Source organism: Podarcis filfolensis (assembly GCF_964270895.1).
Source record: "Podarcis filfolensis genome assembly, chromosome: 9".
Classification (NCBI taxonomy): Eukaryota; Metazoa; Chordata; class Lepidosauria; order Squamata; family Lacertidae; genus Podarcis; species Podarcis filfolensis.
In genome coordinates this window covers 65,880,231-65,899,793 of record NC_139610.1, presented here as the reverse complement: position 1 = coordinate 65,899,793, position 19,563 = coordinate 65,880,231, and the positions used below count along the sequence as shown (strand labels likewise).

Here is a 19,563-nt window from a genome sequence, read left to right as displayed (position 1 = left end):
CACCCTTGATCCCTTCCCGCTCCTCGCCCATAAAAAGCCTTAAGCCAAAATCTAAAAGGTAAGATTGGGGAAACTTGCACAAAGCAATTTATATCCGTACTGGCAGTCCTGGTTTCAGCGGAAGACATGCTGTGCACTATAGATGGCAGCTGAGCAAGTTACGTAAAAGTTAATGCAATCTGTTTAATCCAAAATATTTTACACTTGGTGTCTATTGAAAACAACTTGAAAATGATTATGTACGAATGCAGATTACAAAGCAGACACTTTGTGCTTGCCAGAAATGAGTGGCAGCATGTCCACAGGCCCCGCAGCGCTTCTGCTGCCAAGAAACAAACGACAAATCAAGTTCCAGTCTTTCTGAAACAGATTTCGCAACGCAAAAAATAGCTCTCGTACAATCAGTTCAGTTTTATTTATCCAGCATACAACCAAGACCTCCCAGCAATCTGACACCTCCAGACCTATTTCAGCTCTGGGGCCCAATGAACATATATATATTGTTTTTAAAAGAAAATCTAAGAAAGAATAAGATTCTGCAAGCAAGAGGGGGGGAGCAGGTTGCCATCTGTCCACTAATATTCTGGAACAGAACGTAAGAATAGCCTGCTGGATCAGAGCAAAGGTCCATCTAGTCCAGCATCCTAGCCTCACAGTGGCCAACAGATGCCACTGAGTAGCCCACAAGTAGGCTGTGATCCCAGTTGCAGTCTCACCACCTGCAGTTCCCAGAAACTGATAACCAGAGGCACACTTTCCCCCGACTCTGGATTTTCTTCCAGAAATATATATATAAAGAACCACATTCTGAATTCCATCTCAGTCCCTGGGACCAACTGCCCTACACCCCAAACATATTTCAACAACAAAAGCTGAGATTTACACAATTGTATAGGGGATGCTTTGCTGAAACAAAGGCGAAACAAAAACAAAAAAACCAACGACGCCAATTCCTAAGAGATGGACACCTTGCAATAACAGACCCGTTCTGTGAGACTCGTCTTAGAATTCAAGACAAAAGGAGGAAAGGACAATCACGTTGACGGCAACTTGGAGGCTGCTCTGCATGTGATGAATGGTTACAAATAGAACGTCTCCTCTCAATGCAACATATGTGCATGAATCTCACACCTCTGCCTTTCAGAGAAGGCACATTTATATCCCCAACAGTTACCCTGCCTACCCCTCCTAACAATTGCTTCAACAAGTCTTTCAAACTTGCAACCGAGAACAAGGAAGAAGATGGCTTCGTCCCAATTAATCCACCGCCATCTCCAGCTAACGCAGATTTAGACTGCACTTTAGAGTGTCTGCAGTGCTCACGTACCTTGTCCTGGAAATCCTTGCAACATAGCTGAGTTGGCTACAGCATGGTGCAGATAATGCCAAGGTTGCAGGTAAGGGACAGCTGTATATTCCTGCATTGCAGGAGGTAGGATTAGATCAGTTTCCCCAACTTGGGTCTCCTCCAGCTGTTTTTGGACTACAACTCCCATCATCCCTAGCTAGCAGGACCAGTAGTCAGGGATGATGGGAAGTGTAGTCCAAAAACAGCGGGAAACCCAAGTTTGGAAAAGCCCGGACTAGATGTTCCTCAGGGTCCCTTCTGATTCTATGATTCTAACACTGCAAGGTAGGAAGCATCACCTGCAGTAGAATGAAGTGGCAGAGTAATCCTTGAAGGCTGCATTAAGAGCAGCGGGGTGCAATGGTTAGAGTGCTGGATAGGGATACGGAGAGATCCAGGTTCAAATCTCCATTCAGCCACCAAGCTCAATAGTTGACCTTGGGCCAGTGCTGCCTCTCAGCCTAGCCTACCTGTTGTGAGGATAAAATGGGATGGGATGAACCATCTACACTACTCTGAGCTTGGAGGAAAAGGGATGTATAAATGTAATAACAGGAAATAAATAATCCTGCATTCTGAAAGCAACCACCCATCATGGCTGCTTGTGATGCCTGCATTGCAGGCAGTTGGTCTATACAGTGGTACCTCGGGTTACAGACGCTTCAGGTTACAGACTCCGCTAACCCAGAAATAGTACCTCGGGTTAAGAACTTTGCTAAAGGATGAGAACAGAAATTGTGCGGCGGCAGTGGGAGGCCCCATTAGCTAAAGTGGTAACTCAGGTTAAGAACAGTTTCAGGTTAAGAATGGACCTCCGGAATGAATTAAGTACTTAACCCGAGGTACCACTGTGAGTCTCTTCGAACTCTAAACTTCTATGGGTCTTTGAAAGGTGTGCTTATTACTTATAACCAGGAGCCACTATTGGCACTGAATCGGGCCTAAAGCGAATTCCTCACCAACGGTAAAATTGTACTATTTAAGAAACACTTCAGGTGATTAAAAAGGAACCGCAATTTTATTACCGGTGGGGAAATTGCCTTAGGCCTAATTCAGGGCCAACTTAATTCAGTGTCACTTAAAATAGTATTTACTAGCATAAAAAACTCGGGGGAAAGCAATGTTGCAATTTGCTTACCTGTCTTGTGTTAATGGTAGAATGACCGTTGCTTGCATGGAAAAGACGATGAAGGAGACCCTCATCTGGTTGCTTTTAAAAACAAAGAAAAACATCCATCTCAGAGACATAAATCAAACGGCTGCACCCACGTGCGTTTCAATGGGATCTGTGTCAAGGCAGGACTCTGAGGATCTCTCCATCTTAACCTTTATGACAGAATCCGAGTAAACACAAAGCCCACACAGGAAATAGCTAACATCTAATATCTCCCTCCTTGCTCAGCAGTTCTGTATTTCAGCTGACATACTGCACAATCATAAGAGCTGTGCCGGATCAGACCAAAAGCTCATCTGTACCAGTGCCCTGTTCTCAAGGCAGCCAGGCAGATGCTTTTCAGAAGCCCAAAAGCAGGATCTGAATGTAACAGGGTTTTCTCCACCGATGGGTCCCAGCAGCTGCTGTCCGGAGTGGCACTGCCTCTGAGGTCCTGCCAAAGGGCCAACCTTATCTTATACATATCTGTAGTTTATAAGAATGGTTTTTCTGTTAAAATGAGAATTTAATACACACTTTCATATGGAATTGGATCCTGCTAGTGGTTGAACTGTGTTCTGGGACGCCCCACTGTGTTTAGAACGCCTGGACAATATAACCAGCTGCAGTGGAAGTGAAAGCTTCTGAATTTCTTCTTCTGACTTCAGAGGGGAAGGGAGAAAGTGAGCCCAAGGCTCCCTGCAGCTTGTCCTTGCTCACGCATATTGCACCAAACCATGGTTTAGTGTGACATCTGAACACAGTCCCTCTGGCCCCTATAAAGACTCCCAGGTCAGGACTGCTCTTTGGTCTGAACAACTAGGAGATACTGCAGCTTGTTGGCTATAAGAAGCCATCTAACTTTGCCCCCTTCTGCCTTCTCTTACCTCACCCTAAGCTCAAAATGACTGGAACCATCTGTCAGGGAATCAGGAGCAGGAGCACTGGGGAGAGAGGAATTGGAGAGCGAAGGGGAAGAATCCGAGGGAAGCGTAGGGGACTATGACAGTGGCCTGAGAGATTCCATGAGCTTCTCCAGCGAATCAGAAGATTCCCAGAAGGGGGCTCCGATGGTCAGGGCAAGGGGGGTCCCAGGGGGGACGCACCAGAAACAAGGAGCCAGAGGGGAACCCCAAAGCAGCAGTGGAGGATCGGGACCAGTTTCCCCACCAGAGCGTAGTGGGGGGGAAGAGTCACATGTGTCAGGGCCAGCGTCTCCTCCGGAGGGGAGGGAGAGTAAGTCAGGGCTGACCACGCCTCCATCGGAGAGTGGGGGAATGGAGGGGAGGTCAGTTGCAGCTAGCCCACCCGAAGGGGGAAGCAGTGACAACAGCAGTGAAACAGTTAGGAGGAAAACTGCTGGCTGGGCACGCGCGCCAAGTTCAAATGTACAGGCGCGCGGAACAGCAGGAGACCCGGATGGGGAACCAGCTCCTAAAGCCCGCCGGAGGGAGGGAGAAGGCTCAGGGGAATCAGCGTCAGAAGAGGCTAGGAAGGGCGAGACCCCGGCGGGCAGGCGGACCCAGAGGAGGAAGGAGCAGCGGAAAAGGTGGAGCAAGGTGAGGGTTTTAAATTGGTGTACAGGGGGAGGAGATTCAGAAGGGTCATCAGCGGTCTGACAGTTGAGACGTGGGGCTGCGCGCTGCGGCTCTGGAAGTGAAACTGAACTTCAATAAAGACTTTTGTATTTAATTAGAAAGCAGCGTTGGTCCTTTGTGAGCTGGGACCTTGGGCAGCCTTGACACCATCACTCAATAGAGCTCTTTCCCTGGAAATGCTGGGGGCAGAACTGGGACCTTCTTTGTGCAAATGATGTTCTCTGTTGCAGCTCAGCCTCAGCCCCTCTCCTAGTTTCTATTGAATTTGTCTCCATACATAAACAGGTAGGTATATGAACTGGTGTTAGAAGTGTCTATAACTGTCGCAGCCAAGGTGGTTCTCTGCAAAAATTTTGGATTACAACTCTCATCCTTGATAATAGTGAAGGACTGGTTTTGTTTTCGTTTTTCAAATTTAAGGCATCGTCTTAAGTAGCTTCTTCAATGGATTTGGCTTAACAAAAATGATAGGCAATTTCATTACCAAATACTTTTCTTTCTTCCGCATTTTTAAATTCCACTATGCAGAAGTTCTGTCATGATAGGAAGCACAGGAATACTTTAAAAAAATAAACATTCTCGCTGCAATTTCGAGGCTCTTAAAAAGATAGAAAACGTGTGCTGTGCTGCTACTGCAGACCTACATCTCTCAAGCCCAGCAAAATGGGAAACAGATGTACAACTCATACCGGAATGATCTAATTCTTATAATGAAACCTGCTCCGCGTTTTCACCATATGCTGTGCTGAGCAGCATTTATCAACCATTAAGTAGTCCCATTTCTCTTTTAAAAGGGGGGGAGGGGAGGGAAGAAATCTTATTAAGCTTTTAAGAACTGTTCATCAAAGGATTCAGCCAAATCACTTTTATTTCAGCCAATTCAGCAACAAACAAACAAAGTGGAAGGGTGAGGCCTCTTGGCTGGAATAAAGGATGACCAAAAGGCTTTGGAATGGCCAATCAGATCATTTTTGGAAAAGATAAACATCTCTTTTGCCAGTAACTGAAAGCCTGAGCCACATGGCTTCTTTGGAACAACCAATTAGATCCTTTTTATTAACTTACCGTGTGTGTGTGTTTCAACTGCATTCCGTTCCTTGTTCTACAGAAAACTCATTTTTTGACTTTAGGAAGATAGATGCTAGCAATATGCAATTAAGGCCTGCCTAGTTCACATGACTTTTCGCCAGCTGGTCCAGCTGACAATCGCCTTCTGTATCGCATTTTCCATAGGAAACAATTAACTGCAACAAGGTCTGAGCAGCTACTTCCCACGCTCCCAGTGCCTAACCAGGACTGGAAATAGTCTATATTTTGTTCTTAATATCATCCTCTGATTTGGGTGTTGGACAGCACAAAGGTGTTGGGCAGCACAAAGTATTAGGAAGAGCAGAATTAGCAGAACAGGCAGGTTTTGCATTCATTTGCTTAGATTGCACAATTGATCCTGCTTCTGCTAGCCATGGAGAAAAACAAGGTGCTACAAAGAACGACAGAAGCAACAGCTTCTAATAGTTCAACAGACACCTCCTGCATATTCACAAAGCCATATCCCCAGACGCAAAGCCCAGAACAGGCACAGCCAAAACAGTACCCTTGAGATGTTGCAGGACTCGAACTCCCAGCAGCCCCAAAACAGCATGGTCACTGGTCAGGGATGATGGGAACTGTAATCCAAAAATATCTGGCAGGCACCATGTTAGCTACCCTGGTTGAGAAATGCAGTATTTTTGTTCTGCGAAAGTAAAAGAAGAAAAGCTGCAAAATTCTGTGTCAGACACTAAATTCTCTCCTCATGCAATGCAAGTTGGATCCTCCTAATGGAGGGTCCATGTTGTGCTTGGCCCCTGAAACTCTTCCCCAACCGGCTTGTGGGCAAGCTAGTGGTGCCACAGTTATGCCACTGGCATTTAGCCAATTGGCATCATGGCAAAGGTTGGGGGTTGGGCATTGGGGGTATCTATTTGGCAGCGTGACGTAGGGACCTCCTTTTGCTTTGCGCTGCCCAACACCAACCCATTAATTAGGTCGTGTTTGGCCTTGCTTTGGACTTTGGTTGGTCACCTGATTTGGAACAGGGGCCAGGTAGGAATTTTTCCCAATGTGGCAGATTGGCTGTGGCCACTTGGTTTTTGCCTACCTCTTAGCAATCGCCACAACTTTGTAAGGTTTGGCGGTTAGGCATTGGTTTAGGGGAATGTGGGGAGGGGAGGTCCGGCCATCACCTGCCCCTCCAATGAACATGGTATTCCGTTAAAGGAATCCGGGGGTCTGGATCTCGTCCAAAGCCCAGAGAGGGGCTAGGGCCATGCCAGGACCCCCGGGAACCCCAGGGGTGAGCACCAGTCAATATACACTGACAGAGATCCCCCTGCTGGTTGTTTACCCTTACAGGCTTCCTGCAGGGTGGGGCAGGAGCCAGATATAGTTTTGATACCAATGCCTAAGTCAACACCAGTCACATTTGTGTATTCAATAAAGTTGTGGCCAAAATTTGCCCATTAACCTTTAAACTAAATTCTGTCTCCACTGTGTCTTTATTTCCATGAGGGATGGGTTTTGGGGCTCGGAGTGCAACTGGAGGTGCGTAAAATACATGCAGCCTTGCCTTCAGTGTACAATCAGACATGCTGGAAACTGCAACCGTGGAATAAAAGGTACCAAACCATGTCTAGCATGGCGGGAATCTTTCTATAACTTTGACTCCAGTGTCCACATTGTCTCAATATCATCAACACACACTTTGTTACTTTGAACTGTGTGGGAGAGGAGTTTTCCCCTTAACTGGGGACTCTGGAAGAAGCTGGAAATCTCTGAAAACTCTGCTGGGGCTCTGAATCCTCTGCTGATACATCCCAAAGGTTGAGGTGTGATGAACTTCCACAAGTCAACAACAGGCCACCCCATTTCTCATGCCACCCTGCTCACTGACCCTGTTCCATTCCATGCTTGAGTGTGTTTTCTTGGCTGGAATACATCCTTGAACTGTGATAATTCCTCTTACTTGCCTGAATGAAAAGACATGCTTGTAGAAATTTCTGCTTTAACATAGCCTACCATACATAAACAAGACTTTCTACTTCCCAACACTGGAAGATTGCCCACAAGGGAATGTGCGCTTCAGGCTTAAAAAGATTCTGCACCCGAGTTTTATGTGATTCAAAAACCATACGAAACAAAAACAAGTAGGAATTTCAGAACTCTTTACGATGTATTTTTATCAGCACTGCACTGCATTCCGAATACACTGAGAGAATGTGATGTTGTCATAAGGCGCCTTATGTGAACGAAAAGCATGTCTGTGCCTAATTCTTTTGAGAATGGTTTCCAACTGAAGATTACACATCAAAGCATTTGTTTTGCAATCTTTCGTGTCAAAACTAAACCTAGAAACCATAAGGAGAGCAGCCCACCTCACAAATCTGTCCGTCAGCAGCCTCACGAAGTTAACAATTTCCGACCAGTGGTTCTTGACACTGTGTGACCTGTAAAGAAGAAAGAAAATGAGCAGGAAATTATGAAGGGGGTCAAAGCAAATAACCCACCTGGCTTTAAATAATTGCATGAAATCTAGGGATGGGCAAATCTGTCAAGTTTTGATTCTCTCCATTTCCCATTTTTCCTCTCTTGATTTCAGTTTTCCACATTTCCATACCAGTTCACAATGTTTTAACAACAACAACAAAAGTCCTCATGAAAATCCATCAGAATTTTAGTGCGAATTTCTCTGACTACACAAATTTCTGCAAGCAGCTTTCCCAAACATAATGCAGTTTTCTACACTCTTTTGTGAATATATGCACTTATATGCGCACGCTGCATTAGCATGTGTGGTTTTTGTACACATTAGCTGGCTGGAGAACTGAATTGCAAAATTTGGAGAGGTGCAATTTGGAAGGATGCTTGTATAAAGGTTTGCATGTTGTTTCGGACAGTACGAATTAGGGAGGATCGCCTTATATAGTAGCCATTGATAGTCTTATCTTCCATAAACTTGTCCAATCCTCTTTTAAGGCCATCTTAGTGGGAGGTTACAACTACCTCCTGCAGGAGTGAGTTCCACAGATTAACGACGTGCTACACGAAAAAGTGGACACGGGTGGCGCTGTGGGTTAAACCACAGAGCCTAGGATTTGCCAATCAGAAGGTCAGCAGTTCGAATCCCCGCAACGGGGTGAGCTCCCATTGCTCTGTCCCTGCTCCTGCCAACCTAGCAGTTCGAAAGCACGTCAAAGTGCAAGTAGATAAATAGGTACCACTCCGGCGGGAAGGTAAACGGCGTTTCCGTGCGCTGCTCTGGTTCGCCAGAAGCGGCTTAGTCATGCTGGCCACATGACCCGGAAGCTGTACGCTGGCTCCCTCGGCCAATAAAGCGAGATGAGCGCCGCAACCCCAGCGTCGGCCACGACTGGATCTAATGGTCAGGGGTCCCTTTACACGAAAAAGTACTTTCTAACATTCAGCTTCAGTGGATGCCCACATGTTCCAGTGATATGAGGGAGGGAGAACAACTTTTCTCTATCCACTTTCTCCATGCTATGCATAATCTTGAAAACTTCTGGCCTACATTAATGTATGCTTCCTATGTTTCTGTGTTACATATTCTAAGGGGAAATATTTTTGACACTGGCATAGCTTTCTGACAACAGGGATATAGTATTTCCTATTATTGTTATTATTGTTGTTGTTGCTGATAATAATAATACAATTTAAAAAATACAATACAGTGGTACCTCGGGTTACAGACACTTGAGGTTACAGACGCTTCAGGTTACAGACTCCGCTAACCCAGAAATAGTACCGCGAGTTAAGAACTTTGCTTCAGAATGAGAACAGAAATCGTGCACTGGCGGCGTGGTTGCAGTGGGAGCTAAAGTGGTACCTCAGGTTAAGAACAGTTTCAGGTTAAGAACGGAGCTCCGGAACGAATTAAGTTCTTAACCCGAGGTACCACTGTATGGAAATCAGTCAAAACAAATTACAGTCAAGAGAGCAGGGTGGGTGCTAAAATATATGCCTCAGGTGTCAATAGCCAGGGTAAAAAAGTTGTATCTCTCAGCATGTAATGAAAACTACATAATGGAGGTGTCAAATACATCTCTGTGAGGAGGAGGAGGAGGAGGAAGAAGAGGAAGAAGAGTTTGGATTTGATATCCCACTTTATCACTACCCGAAGGAGTCTCAAAGCGGCTAACATTCTCCTTTCCCTTCCTCCCCCACAACAAACACTCTGTGAGGTGAGTGGGGCTGAGAGACTTCAGAGAAGTGTGACTGGCCCAAGGTCACCCAGCAGCTGCATGTGGAGGAGCGGAGACGCGAACCCGGTTCCCCAGATTACGAGACTACCGCTCTTAACCACTGCACCACGCTGGCTCCCAGGGGACTTCCACAGCAGATATATTCCCATTTCAGGAAAATGCAGTGCCTGAAGTAGACCGTTCCTTTCTTTAGAATAGCCTCCCAGCTCAGAGCACTAGCGCTTTTCTTTCAAGAGCATCTCAAGAAATTGCCCCATTTATGTGACACAGTCACAAGTCATGGTACATCCCCTCCAGCAACTTCCTCATTTGACCCGTGGGAACAGAACCCACTCTCCAAGGGAATACCACAAAGCCCTTCTTCCTCTGTTTATTTACCACGTACCACCAAACACCAAGGTCAAAAGAACTGCCATGACCAACAACCTCAAAAGCGTCTTTCTGCTTCAACAACCAAGGATGGGCTAACCTCGCATCCCATTCTCCACAAACCGATTATGGTACCACACAGATGCCAGCAGCAACGTCTACATATCCCACAACCTCCTTCTCTCACATAAGCAAAAATTCGCATCAATTTTACTTCAGCAGCCTTTGGCACCACAAAAACCCGCCACACACAAAGGCAGAGGCTTTTGAACTATTTACTGAGGGTTCATCGGGAGTTTCTCTGGGGTCCCTCAATGAGAACATCATTAATGGTGTTCCTCCAACGAACAGGCTTCCTAAAAACTACCAATAGTCGTGTGCAATGTACAGCGGCAGGAGTCGGCTGTGTTTCTCCTACGGTGCATGTTCAACTCACGCACAGCCACAACGAAGCTCAGGAGGCCTGCCCAGCACTTGTGTAAACAGATTGCACACCAGAACATGCCCCTTCTACAACACACATCACTTGGACAGCAGAAACACCAGTGTGGAAAGCACTGTACCACCCAAAACTCTTTTGTCTTCCAAAACTGACACAACTAACAGTCCATTCATGAGAGCACAGGTTGTTATTATACAGTGGTACCTTGGTTTAGGATGTGGGTGGTGCTGTGGGTTAAACCACAGAGCCTAGGGCTTGCTGATCAGAAGGTCGGCGGTTCGAATCCCCACGACGGGGTGAGCTCCCATTGCTCGGTCCCTGTTCCTGCCCACCTAGCAGTTCGAAAGCAAGTAGATAAATAGGTACCACTCCAGCGGGAAGGTAAACAGTGTTTCTGTGTGCTGCTCTGGTTTGCCAGAAGCGGCTTAGTCATGCTGGCCACATGACCCGGAAGCTATATGCCGGCTCCCTCGGCCAATAAAGCGAGATGAGTGCCGCAACCCCAGAGTCGGTCACGACTGGACCTAATGTTCAGAGGTCCCTTTACCTTGGTTTAAGAACAGCTTAGTTTATGAACAACTTGGATTAAGAACACTGCAAACCCGGAAGTAGGTGTTTTGGTTTGTGAACTTTGCCTTGGAAGCAGAACATGTTCCGCTTCCTGTTGAGTGTGTTCCATTTGTAAACTGAGTCCCCCGTTGCTATGGGAAAGCACGCCTTGGTTTAAGAACGCTTTGGTTTAAGGTTTTGGATTTCCGGAACGGATTAAGTTCGTAAACCAAAGTACCACTGTAGAGAGTTAAACCACCGGTCCATGCAGCTCAGTACTGCCAACACTGACTGCCAGCTACTCTCCAGAATTTCAAGCAGGGGTCTCTCCCAACCCTCCTTGGAGATGCTAGGAATTGAACCCAGGACTGGGCCTTCTGCATGCAAAACAGATTGAGCTACAGCCCTTCAGGTCTGGCACTCAGTGGTAATATTCAGGCTGCAACTCTGAACAGAGAGGAGAACTAGCCCCACTATACATAGGGGAGGGCTGTGTGGAGAGAGTCTCTTCCTTTAAATTCCTAGGAGTTTATCTCAGTGAAGACCTTACTTGGAAAATCAATACAACCCAGGTGGTTAAGAAAGCCCATCAGAGACTCCATCTCCTCAGAGTATTGCGAAAGAACGATGTCAATCAACATTTGATGATCTCCTTCTAGCGGTCCACAATAGAAAGTGTCCTTTCATACTGCATCACGGTGCAGTATGCTGGTTTGACATCAACTGATAGGAAGTGCCTACAGAAAGTGGTGAATACAGCACAAGATATTATGGGCTGTCCCGTGAATCCGCTGGATGACATCGCAAAAGAATGTTGCCTCAGGAGAGTGAGGAAAATTCTTAGGGATGATTCACACCCTGGCCGGCACTTTCTTGATCCCCTGCCCTCAGGCAGAAGATATAGAAGCATGATTAGTCACACCAACAGGGTAAAGAACAGCTTCTATCCATGGGCTGTTAGGCTGCTGAATGAAAAGATAACAACAGGGCAACTGACTTTTGGGTTTGGTGGGTGTGCGTCAGTAAACGAGGGGAATTAAGACTAAGAGAGCTGAGTGGGGGGTGCTTGTGTAATCTCACTGTATACAAGTTGTACAAGTGACAATAAAGTACAGTGGTGCCCCGCAAGACGAATGCCTCGCAAGACGGAAAACTCGCTAGACAAAAGAGTTTTCCGTTTTATGAGCTGCTTCGCAAGACGAATTTCCCACTCTGGCGGGAAGGTAAACGTCGTTTCCGTGCACTGCTCTGGTTCACCAGAAGCGGCTTAGTCATGCTGGCCACATGACCCGGAATCTGTCTGCGGACAAACGCAGGCTCCCTCAGCCTATAGAGCGAGATGAGCGCACAACCCCAGAGTCGGTCATGACTAGACCTAATGGTCAGGGGTCCCTTTACCTTTACCTTTTACTAAATAAATAAATCTGAATGAATTAGGCCTCTAAGGACCAAAGGAGACATGCTGCTGGTCACACAGTTGCGCTTTATTTGGCAAACAGCCCAAGGGACACCCCCAGGACAACAAAGTGGCGAGCTTAACCCTTTGCCTCCCATTTGGCTCCCGGTCAAAATGTGCCACACTCCTCTCCAACGATTCACAATGGGAGAAACTGTCCAACTATACAAAGGGAGTTTTCTTCAGATTGTGATTAGCCAGGGTGGGGTAGGGTGTTGATTGTGATCCAGCTTCACTGGATTTCCACCAGCTCCAGTGTTACAAGAGAGGGAGAAAAGCTTTTCTCTATCTGCTTTCTCCAAGCCATCCCTAACATATGTCATTTCACCTCTCACTTGCCCTTTCTGTAAACTAAAACTTGCAACCTTTCCTCAAAGAAGAGTCACTCTACACCCTTGGTCATTTTGGATGCCTTTTCCAAACTTTTCCCAACTCTACAAGATCCTTTCTGAGGTGAAGCAACCAGAAGGGGACACAGTACAGCCGTACCTTGGTTTTTTAACAGAATGCGTTCCGGAAGTCCATTTGACTTCTGAAATGTTCGGAAACGGAGGCGTGGCTTCCGATTACGCAGGCGCGCCAGAAACAATAGCAGAAGCTGCATTGGCTGTTCGGCTTCCAAAAAAAGTTCGGAAACTGGAACACTCACTTCCAGGTTTCAATTGTTCAGGAACCAAAACGTACGAGTACCAAGGCATTCGACAACCAAGGTACAACTGTATTCCAAATGCCGTCACACCATAAGACATTACAGTGGTACCTCGGGTTACATATGCTTCAGGTTACGTATGCTTCAGGTTACAGATTCCGCTAACCCAGAAATATTACCTCGGGTTAAGAACTTTGCTTCAGGATGAGAACAGAAATCATGCTCTGGCGGTGCGGCGGCAGCAGGAGGCCCCATTAGCTAAAGTGGTGCTTCAGGTTAAGAACAGTTTCAGGTTAAGAACGGACCTCTGGAACGAATTAAGTACTTAACCTGAGGTACCAGTGTATGTTATCAGCCGATTTATTTTCCTAATGATCCCTAGCATGGAATTTGCCTTTCCACAGCCACTGTACACTCAATTGACATCTTCACTGAGGTATCTGCTACAGCCCCATGGTCTCGTTCCTGGTCAGCCACCGTTTCTTTTTTATGACTGGAATACAAACATAGTCTATGTGACGGTAGCTGACATCACCCATTACAACATTTCCTCTTTTGGACACTTCCTCAATTTCATTCTTCATCTCAAGATCGCCTTGAGCAGGGAGCATGATAGCATGTCTCCAGAACTAAATTACTCTTGGGTCCCCATATGACCATGCACAGTGATTCTCAGAAGGAGTCTGCCCCTTTGGGGCAGTGTTAGAAGCTCAGATATATCAGCATCAGCAAGGCGCCAAATGGCTCATTAAACCAAGGTTGCAGTCACCAAAATGGAACGTCTAGTTGGGGGCAAGATAGCTCTAAAGTCTTATTTATCAAATGATGGACTGACTGTGATTGATTCTCAGTTAAACATCTGGCTAGTTCAGATGACAACCTTGAGCTAGGGTCAGAGCTTTGAGAACTTAAAGAAGAAAAGTCCCTTGATCCAGGATGGTCCACAAATATATTGGCCTATTCCGACCTCTTTTTCTTAATGGTGGCTGCTCCTGTTCAGGCTGCACAGAAAAAGCATTTGGGTTCCAGAAATTCATTCCAATTGTGCAGATAAAATATAACTACCGTGGTACCTCGGTTTACGAACTTAATCCGTTCCAGAAGTCCGTTATTAAACCAAAGCCATTCTTAAACCAAGGCGTGCTTTCCCTAATGAGGCCTCCCTCCGCCGGTGCCCTTCCACCATTCGGCTTCCATTCGTAGACAGAGGTAAAGTTTGCTAACCGGAACACTACTTCTGGTTTAGCGGAATTCGTATACCAAATAGTTTGTTAACAGGGCTGTTCTTAAACTGAGGTACCGTGGTACCTCGGGTTACATACGCTTCAGGTTACAGACTCCACTAACCCAGAAATGTTACCTCGGGTTAAGAACTTTGCTTCAGGATGAGAACAGAAATCATGCTCCGGTGGCATGGCAGCAGCAGGAAGCCCCATTAGCTAAAGTGGTGCTTCAGGTTAAGAACAGTTTCAGGTTAAGAACGAGCCTCCGGAACAAATTAAGTACTTAACCCGAGGTACCACTGTATCACTGTTTTACAATTCTATGTGATGGGGTATTAGTGTATGAAAACAGTCCATATCCAATGATCCCCAGGCATGCACTTCCAGGTGGTGGAAATGTCAGGCCCCATCCTGGCACCCAGGCATCCTCACCTGGTCGCAAGTGGTCAAAAGCCAGATACAAAATGCGCCTGGCGCCTGGCTAATTGTGAACAGGGCTTTGGGGCATTCTAGCTTGCTGGTCTCAACGCCCTCTTTGCATTCAGAGCAGCAACACCTCCAGCATATCCTTCCCTTTCCTTCCTATAGAAGGTTATACCTAGACACAGCTGTATCCCACTGACACTTTCCACCCCAAAGTTTCCATTATGCTCACTATATCAATTCCACCCTCTAAGGCCAAGGACTCCAGTTCATCCACTGTGGCTCAGAGACTGCACTCTCCTTACAAGACTCCAGTCCTGAAGTTGCAACCTCAAGAGGTAGCATGTGGCATGAAACACTATTCATCAGCTTCCGCTGATGTGCCAGCTGCACCCCACCTTAGACACAGATAACCTTGTCATGTTTATCCATGCACGGACGGCATCCAAGCTAGACTTCTGCAATGCATTGTGTGAAGCTATCTCTGAAGAATGTTGAGGAACTCCATTCAGCAGCCAGATGGTTAGTTCGGTTTAGCCAGAGTGGAATTTTTTGACCGTGTTAAAAAGAAAAAAGAAAAATCTGTACTGGCTTCTTCTTAGCATTCCAAATGCAATTCAAATGCAGGTTCCAACATATAAAACTCTGGAGAGCTTAGTATCATGGTTTCCAAACACTCATCTTCTCCAATATGACCATGCCCATTCCGGAAGTCAGGGTTGGGGAATCCCTGATGATGCTGGTCTACACCTCCCATCATCCCAGATCACTGGTCCTGATGGGAGATCAACATCTGGAGAGTCATAGGTTCCCTGTTCCTTTCTTAACAGCATAACCTGAAGACGTCCATGTGCAGAGGTTAGAAAGGTTCCCTGTTCCTTTCTTAACAGCATAACCTGAAGACGTCCATGTGCAGAGGTTAGAAAGGTGGCAAATTGGAACAGGGCCTTTTCTGTAATGGTGATTCTACTGCAGACTACCCTCCCTAGAAATATTCATTTGGCACCTCCTATTCCACTATCTTTGAGGTGAATTCAGTGGTGTGTGTGTTTTTTAAGTCTATTTTTTTCTGCGCTGTGTGTGTGTATTTCAAAAAAAAGTGGCTATCAAAGTTTTAACTAACATATATTGATATCTGTATTGTGTTATCAGCGCTTTTTAAAAAATCATCATTATAAGTCATGTTTATTTGCCTGTTGCTTATTCCTCCTGAGGAAAGGAACTAGGAAGGAACAAGGGTAACTTTTCTAGGTTTCATGAAGTCTCAATGGGGCTTCACCCTGGAACCCCATTTTTATATATTCATGTTACCCCACTTAGAGCAATGCAGTTAGTAAACATGACTAACTTAGGTTCGCTAATTTCAATGAGTCTAGTTACAGGTAGGTAGCCGTGTTGGTCTGCTGTAGCCAAAACAAAACAAAAAAATCCTTCCTGTAGCACCTTAGAGACCAACTAAGTTTGTTATTGGTATGAGCTTTTGTGTGCATGGAAGTATCTGAAGAAGTGTGCATGCACAAGAAAGCTCATCCCAATAACAAACTTAGTTGGTCTCTAAAGTGCTACTGGAAGGATTTTTTTTTTTAAATTGTTTCAATGAGTCTACTATGAGTAGGCCTTAGCTGATGACATCCCCAGGTTTTTAACAACCCTCCCCACCCCCAAAAAAGAGCTCCTTTGAGCATACACAAAGGGCATTTCCTTCATTCCTGAGCAGTGTAAAGCCCAGCTGTAGACTTTGGGGTGCCAGTGGGATCCCAAACCGGCTTGAGCCCCAGAACCTCTCTGATGCGACGGTGGTGGGGTGTTTTTTTTCAACGTGCTGTTGGCGACGCTGCCAAGGGCGGCTCTCCCAGCGGAGAAAGTTAAGGGAGGTTTCGCGATGCGGTTGGGGGAGTTTGGTGGGCGTCAGCAGGCGACGGAGGGGGGATCCCCTCCTCCTCCTCCTCCCTCCCTCCCTCCCAAGCAGGTAAGCTTCTGCCCCTTTCACTCACTTGTCCAGGACGAAGTACAGGTCGTAGGCTCCTTTGCACGAAGGCTCCTCTTGGCCGTGAGCCGCCAGCAGCAACAGCAACAACGGCACTAGCAGCGCGAGCCAAGCCGGCGCCGCCTGGCCCAGCGGATCCGAGGACCAGCTCCTGCAGCAGCCCGGCCCGGCCCGCAGCCCGGCCTCGCTCAGCCTCCTCCGGTCCCCCATGCCTCCTTCTTCTCCCTCTTTGCAAACCGCCGAAGTCTCCTGGCTTGCAGAAGCGGGGGGCGAGAGAGAGAGAGAGAGCGAGAGAGAGAGAGAGAGAGCGAGCGCCCTGGAGGAGAGAGGGCTGGACAGGGCGGAGAGCCGAGAGCGCGCAGAGGACAAAGGGGAGTTGCAGCAAACTCTGCACAAATCCCGAGAGGAGGAGAAGTCTCCCACCCTGGAGTCCCGCTGGACAAACAATAGATGCTGCAAAAAGAGAGAGAGGCGGCTGCAGGAAGCTCAATCGTAGCCCTCTGTGCAGGGCAAGCGCGCCTCCCCTCCGGCTCTGCCAAGCCTCCTCGGCCGCCGCTTGTTGCTTCCTTCCCCGCTGCAAAGTATTGATTGCCACGAGGAACTACCAATGGCGACCCGAAAGGCGGCCGAGAGAGGAGATCCGCGGAGAGAAAACTTTGCGCGCGCGCGCCTGGACGTCTTTCCTTTCTGGGTTCTGTCCTCTCTCTCTCCCTTCTGCTGCTGCGTCTCCTATTTTCTCTCTCTCTCTCTGTGCGTGTTTTTGCAATCCCTTTCCTTGACCTTTTATGGCGCGAGGCAGATGTTGTTGTGACTAATTTTCTGTGATTGATGATTGCCAGAGGAGAAGAAGGGGAAGAAGAGGTTCTCCCTACCCCGAAGCCAGCGTCTTTTCCGGGGTCCTTTCCTCAGCCCCCTTCCAAGAGGCCGAGAGTGGGTTTGGCCAGCGTGGCCGGATCCTGCCTGCGCCTCGTCTTGCTTCGGGAAAGGACTTTATTTTTTCAGAACCAAGCAGAGCGTGTGGTTTCACGGCGCGCGTTCAGATTTGCCAAAAGCAGACGCGCTTTTGTTTTTTTTTTACAAGGGTGGCGAAAAAACATCGGTTACTCCAGCCTGGCTATATCTGTTTCTGCAAAAGGCCTCAAGGCTCCAATCGCACCTCTGCTATAAACTCTCTTCAGGGTTGCCATTGTGGTTGCCCATGGGCACAGTGGCGACCTTGGGGTCTTGCCCTGGTGCCCACAAGGACTCTGAGCCCCACTCACTTCCCCGGACCCTGGGACATGAGGAGCTGAGAGGAGTGTGCCTTTTTTTGCCCCTGGAAAGTATGCAAAAGTTGAGCAGGAAGTTTGAAGAGTAACACTCTCCCCTCCACACACACCCTTAGTTCTTCACCTCTGTGATTTTCAAGATTCAGAGTACAGTGGTGCCTCGGGTTAAGTACTTAATTCGTTCTGGAGGTCCGTTCTTAACCTGAAACTGTTCTTAACCTGAAGCACCACTTTAGCTAATGGGGCCTCCCGCTGCCACCGCGGGTTTTCTGTTCTCACCCTGAACAAAGTTCTTAACCCGAGGTACTGTTTCTGGGTTAGCGGAGTCTGTAACCTGAAGCATATGTAACCTGAAGTGTATGTAACCCAAGGTACCACTGTAATTCTGCTGAACCTGGCATTTGCCCAGATCCCATGGGAAAGAGAAGTATGTATGCAAACTTGCTTCCTTTTGGAACATGATTTAGAATGGAGAACAAAAACATTTAGAAATATGGTCCAGACTTATGAACTAAAACGAGGCTGAAATAAATAGTTCTTTGAGGCCTGTTAGCAAACAAAGAGCCAAACGTTTTTGTTGAATGAAAATTGTATACCACCCTTCATTCAAACATCTCAGGGGGGGTTCACAACATGAAAAGACAAAATAAAAAGTACATAATGATAACGGGAACAAAACAAAGCCACGCCACCCCCAAACACATTTAAAAGGACATAGAATGTTCATCAGCCAAAGGTCTGGGAGAAGAGGAACGTTTTGGCCTGGAGCCTAAATGTGTATAATGAAAGTGTCAAGTGAGCCTGCCTGGGGAGACATTCCACAAAAACAGGGAGCCACTGCAGAAAAGGTCCATTCCTATGTTGCCACAAGAACTCTCGTGGAAGTGACACACGAAGAAGGCCCTCAGGTGATGATTGCAGGGCCTGGGTAGGTTTATTTGGGGAGAAGCAGCCCATGAGGTATTACTTCAAGAGCACAACCTAGTTCCACAGAGATGAGGTCACCAGCCCTTCCATTAACAACAAGCTGAGCCCACTGTCTCAGATGGCAGATCAGGAGGGACAGCAGATCAGAGTCCTCCTGCCTTCACACAACTACACCATGCCATCACCTGGCTGGCTGACCATGGCTAGCTGTGTTGCCACAACCAGTCGACCAGCTACAAGCCTGGCAGTTGTTGCCTAAGGCTCTAGGCAACAGAAGGCATCCCAACCCTTTCTTGGAGCTTGGCCCTGTGGGCGAGGTGGCCCTGGAGAGCACTTGGTTAAAGTTGCTCAGTGAACTGCTATGAAACTTGAAACAGTAGTTGCTACTGTACTCTGGTGGCAGCAACAGGCCCTGTCTAGCACCACCTTACCCATAATGCCTTACTCCAAGGAAGGGCCCCATGTTCCTAAGAGACGGAAATGGGAGAGATGGCTCCAGAGGGATATGAGGGAATGGAAGCGAGAGCTGGACCATAAAGAAGACTGATCGCCAAAGAATTGATGCTTTTGAATTATGGTGCTAGAGGAGACTCTTCAGAGTCCCATGGACTGCAAGAAGATCAAACCTCTCCATTCTGAAGGAAATCAGCCCTGAGTGCTCACTGGAAGGACAGATCCTGAAGCTGAGGCTCCAATACTTTGGCCACCTCATGAGAAGAGAAGACTCTCTGGGAAAGACCCTGATGTCGGGAAAGATTGAGGGCACAAGGAGAAGGAGATGACAGAGGATGAGATGGTTGGACAGTGTTCTCGAAGCTACCAGCATGAGTTTGACCAAACTGCGGGAGGCAGTGGAAGACAGGAGTGCCTGGTGTGCTCTGGTCCATGGGGTCACAAAGAGTCGGACACGACT

At 47.2% G+C, this 19,563-nt stretch overlaps 1 protein-coding gene and 1 long non-coding RNA gene across 2 annotated transcripts in view; one reads left to right on the top strand and one right to left on the bottom strand.

Annotated features, from left to right (window-relative positions):
• Positions 1-17,592, bottom strand: part of ANTXR2 (ANTXR cell adhesion molecule 2) — a 153,648-nt gene extending 136,056 nt beyond the window's left edge. The window contains exons 1-3 of the mRNA XM_083571482.1: positions 16,463-17,592; positions 7,513-7,584; positions 2,487-2,558 (exon numbers count right to left, since the gene is read on the bottom strand). Of these exons, the coding sequence (XP_083427608.1) occupies positions 2,487-2,558; positions 7,513-7,584; positions 16,463-16,665 (347 nt within the window). The 5' untranslated portion in view covers positions 16,666-17,592. The remainder of the gene's footprint in view (positions 1-2,486; positions 2,559-7,512; positions 7,585-16,462) is intronic.
• LOC310742625 overlaps positions 1-19,563 on the top strand; it is a 657,991-nt gene that overhangs the window by 495,149 nt on the left and 143,279 nt on the right. The window contains exon 2 of the long non-coding RNA XR_014538623.1: positions 14,119-14,151. This is a non-coding gene — a long non-coding RNA (uncharacterized lncRNA). The remainder of the gene's footprint in view (positions 1-14,118; positions 14,152-19,563) is intronic.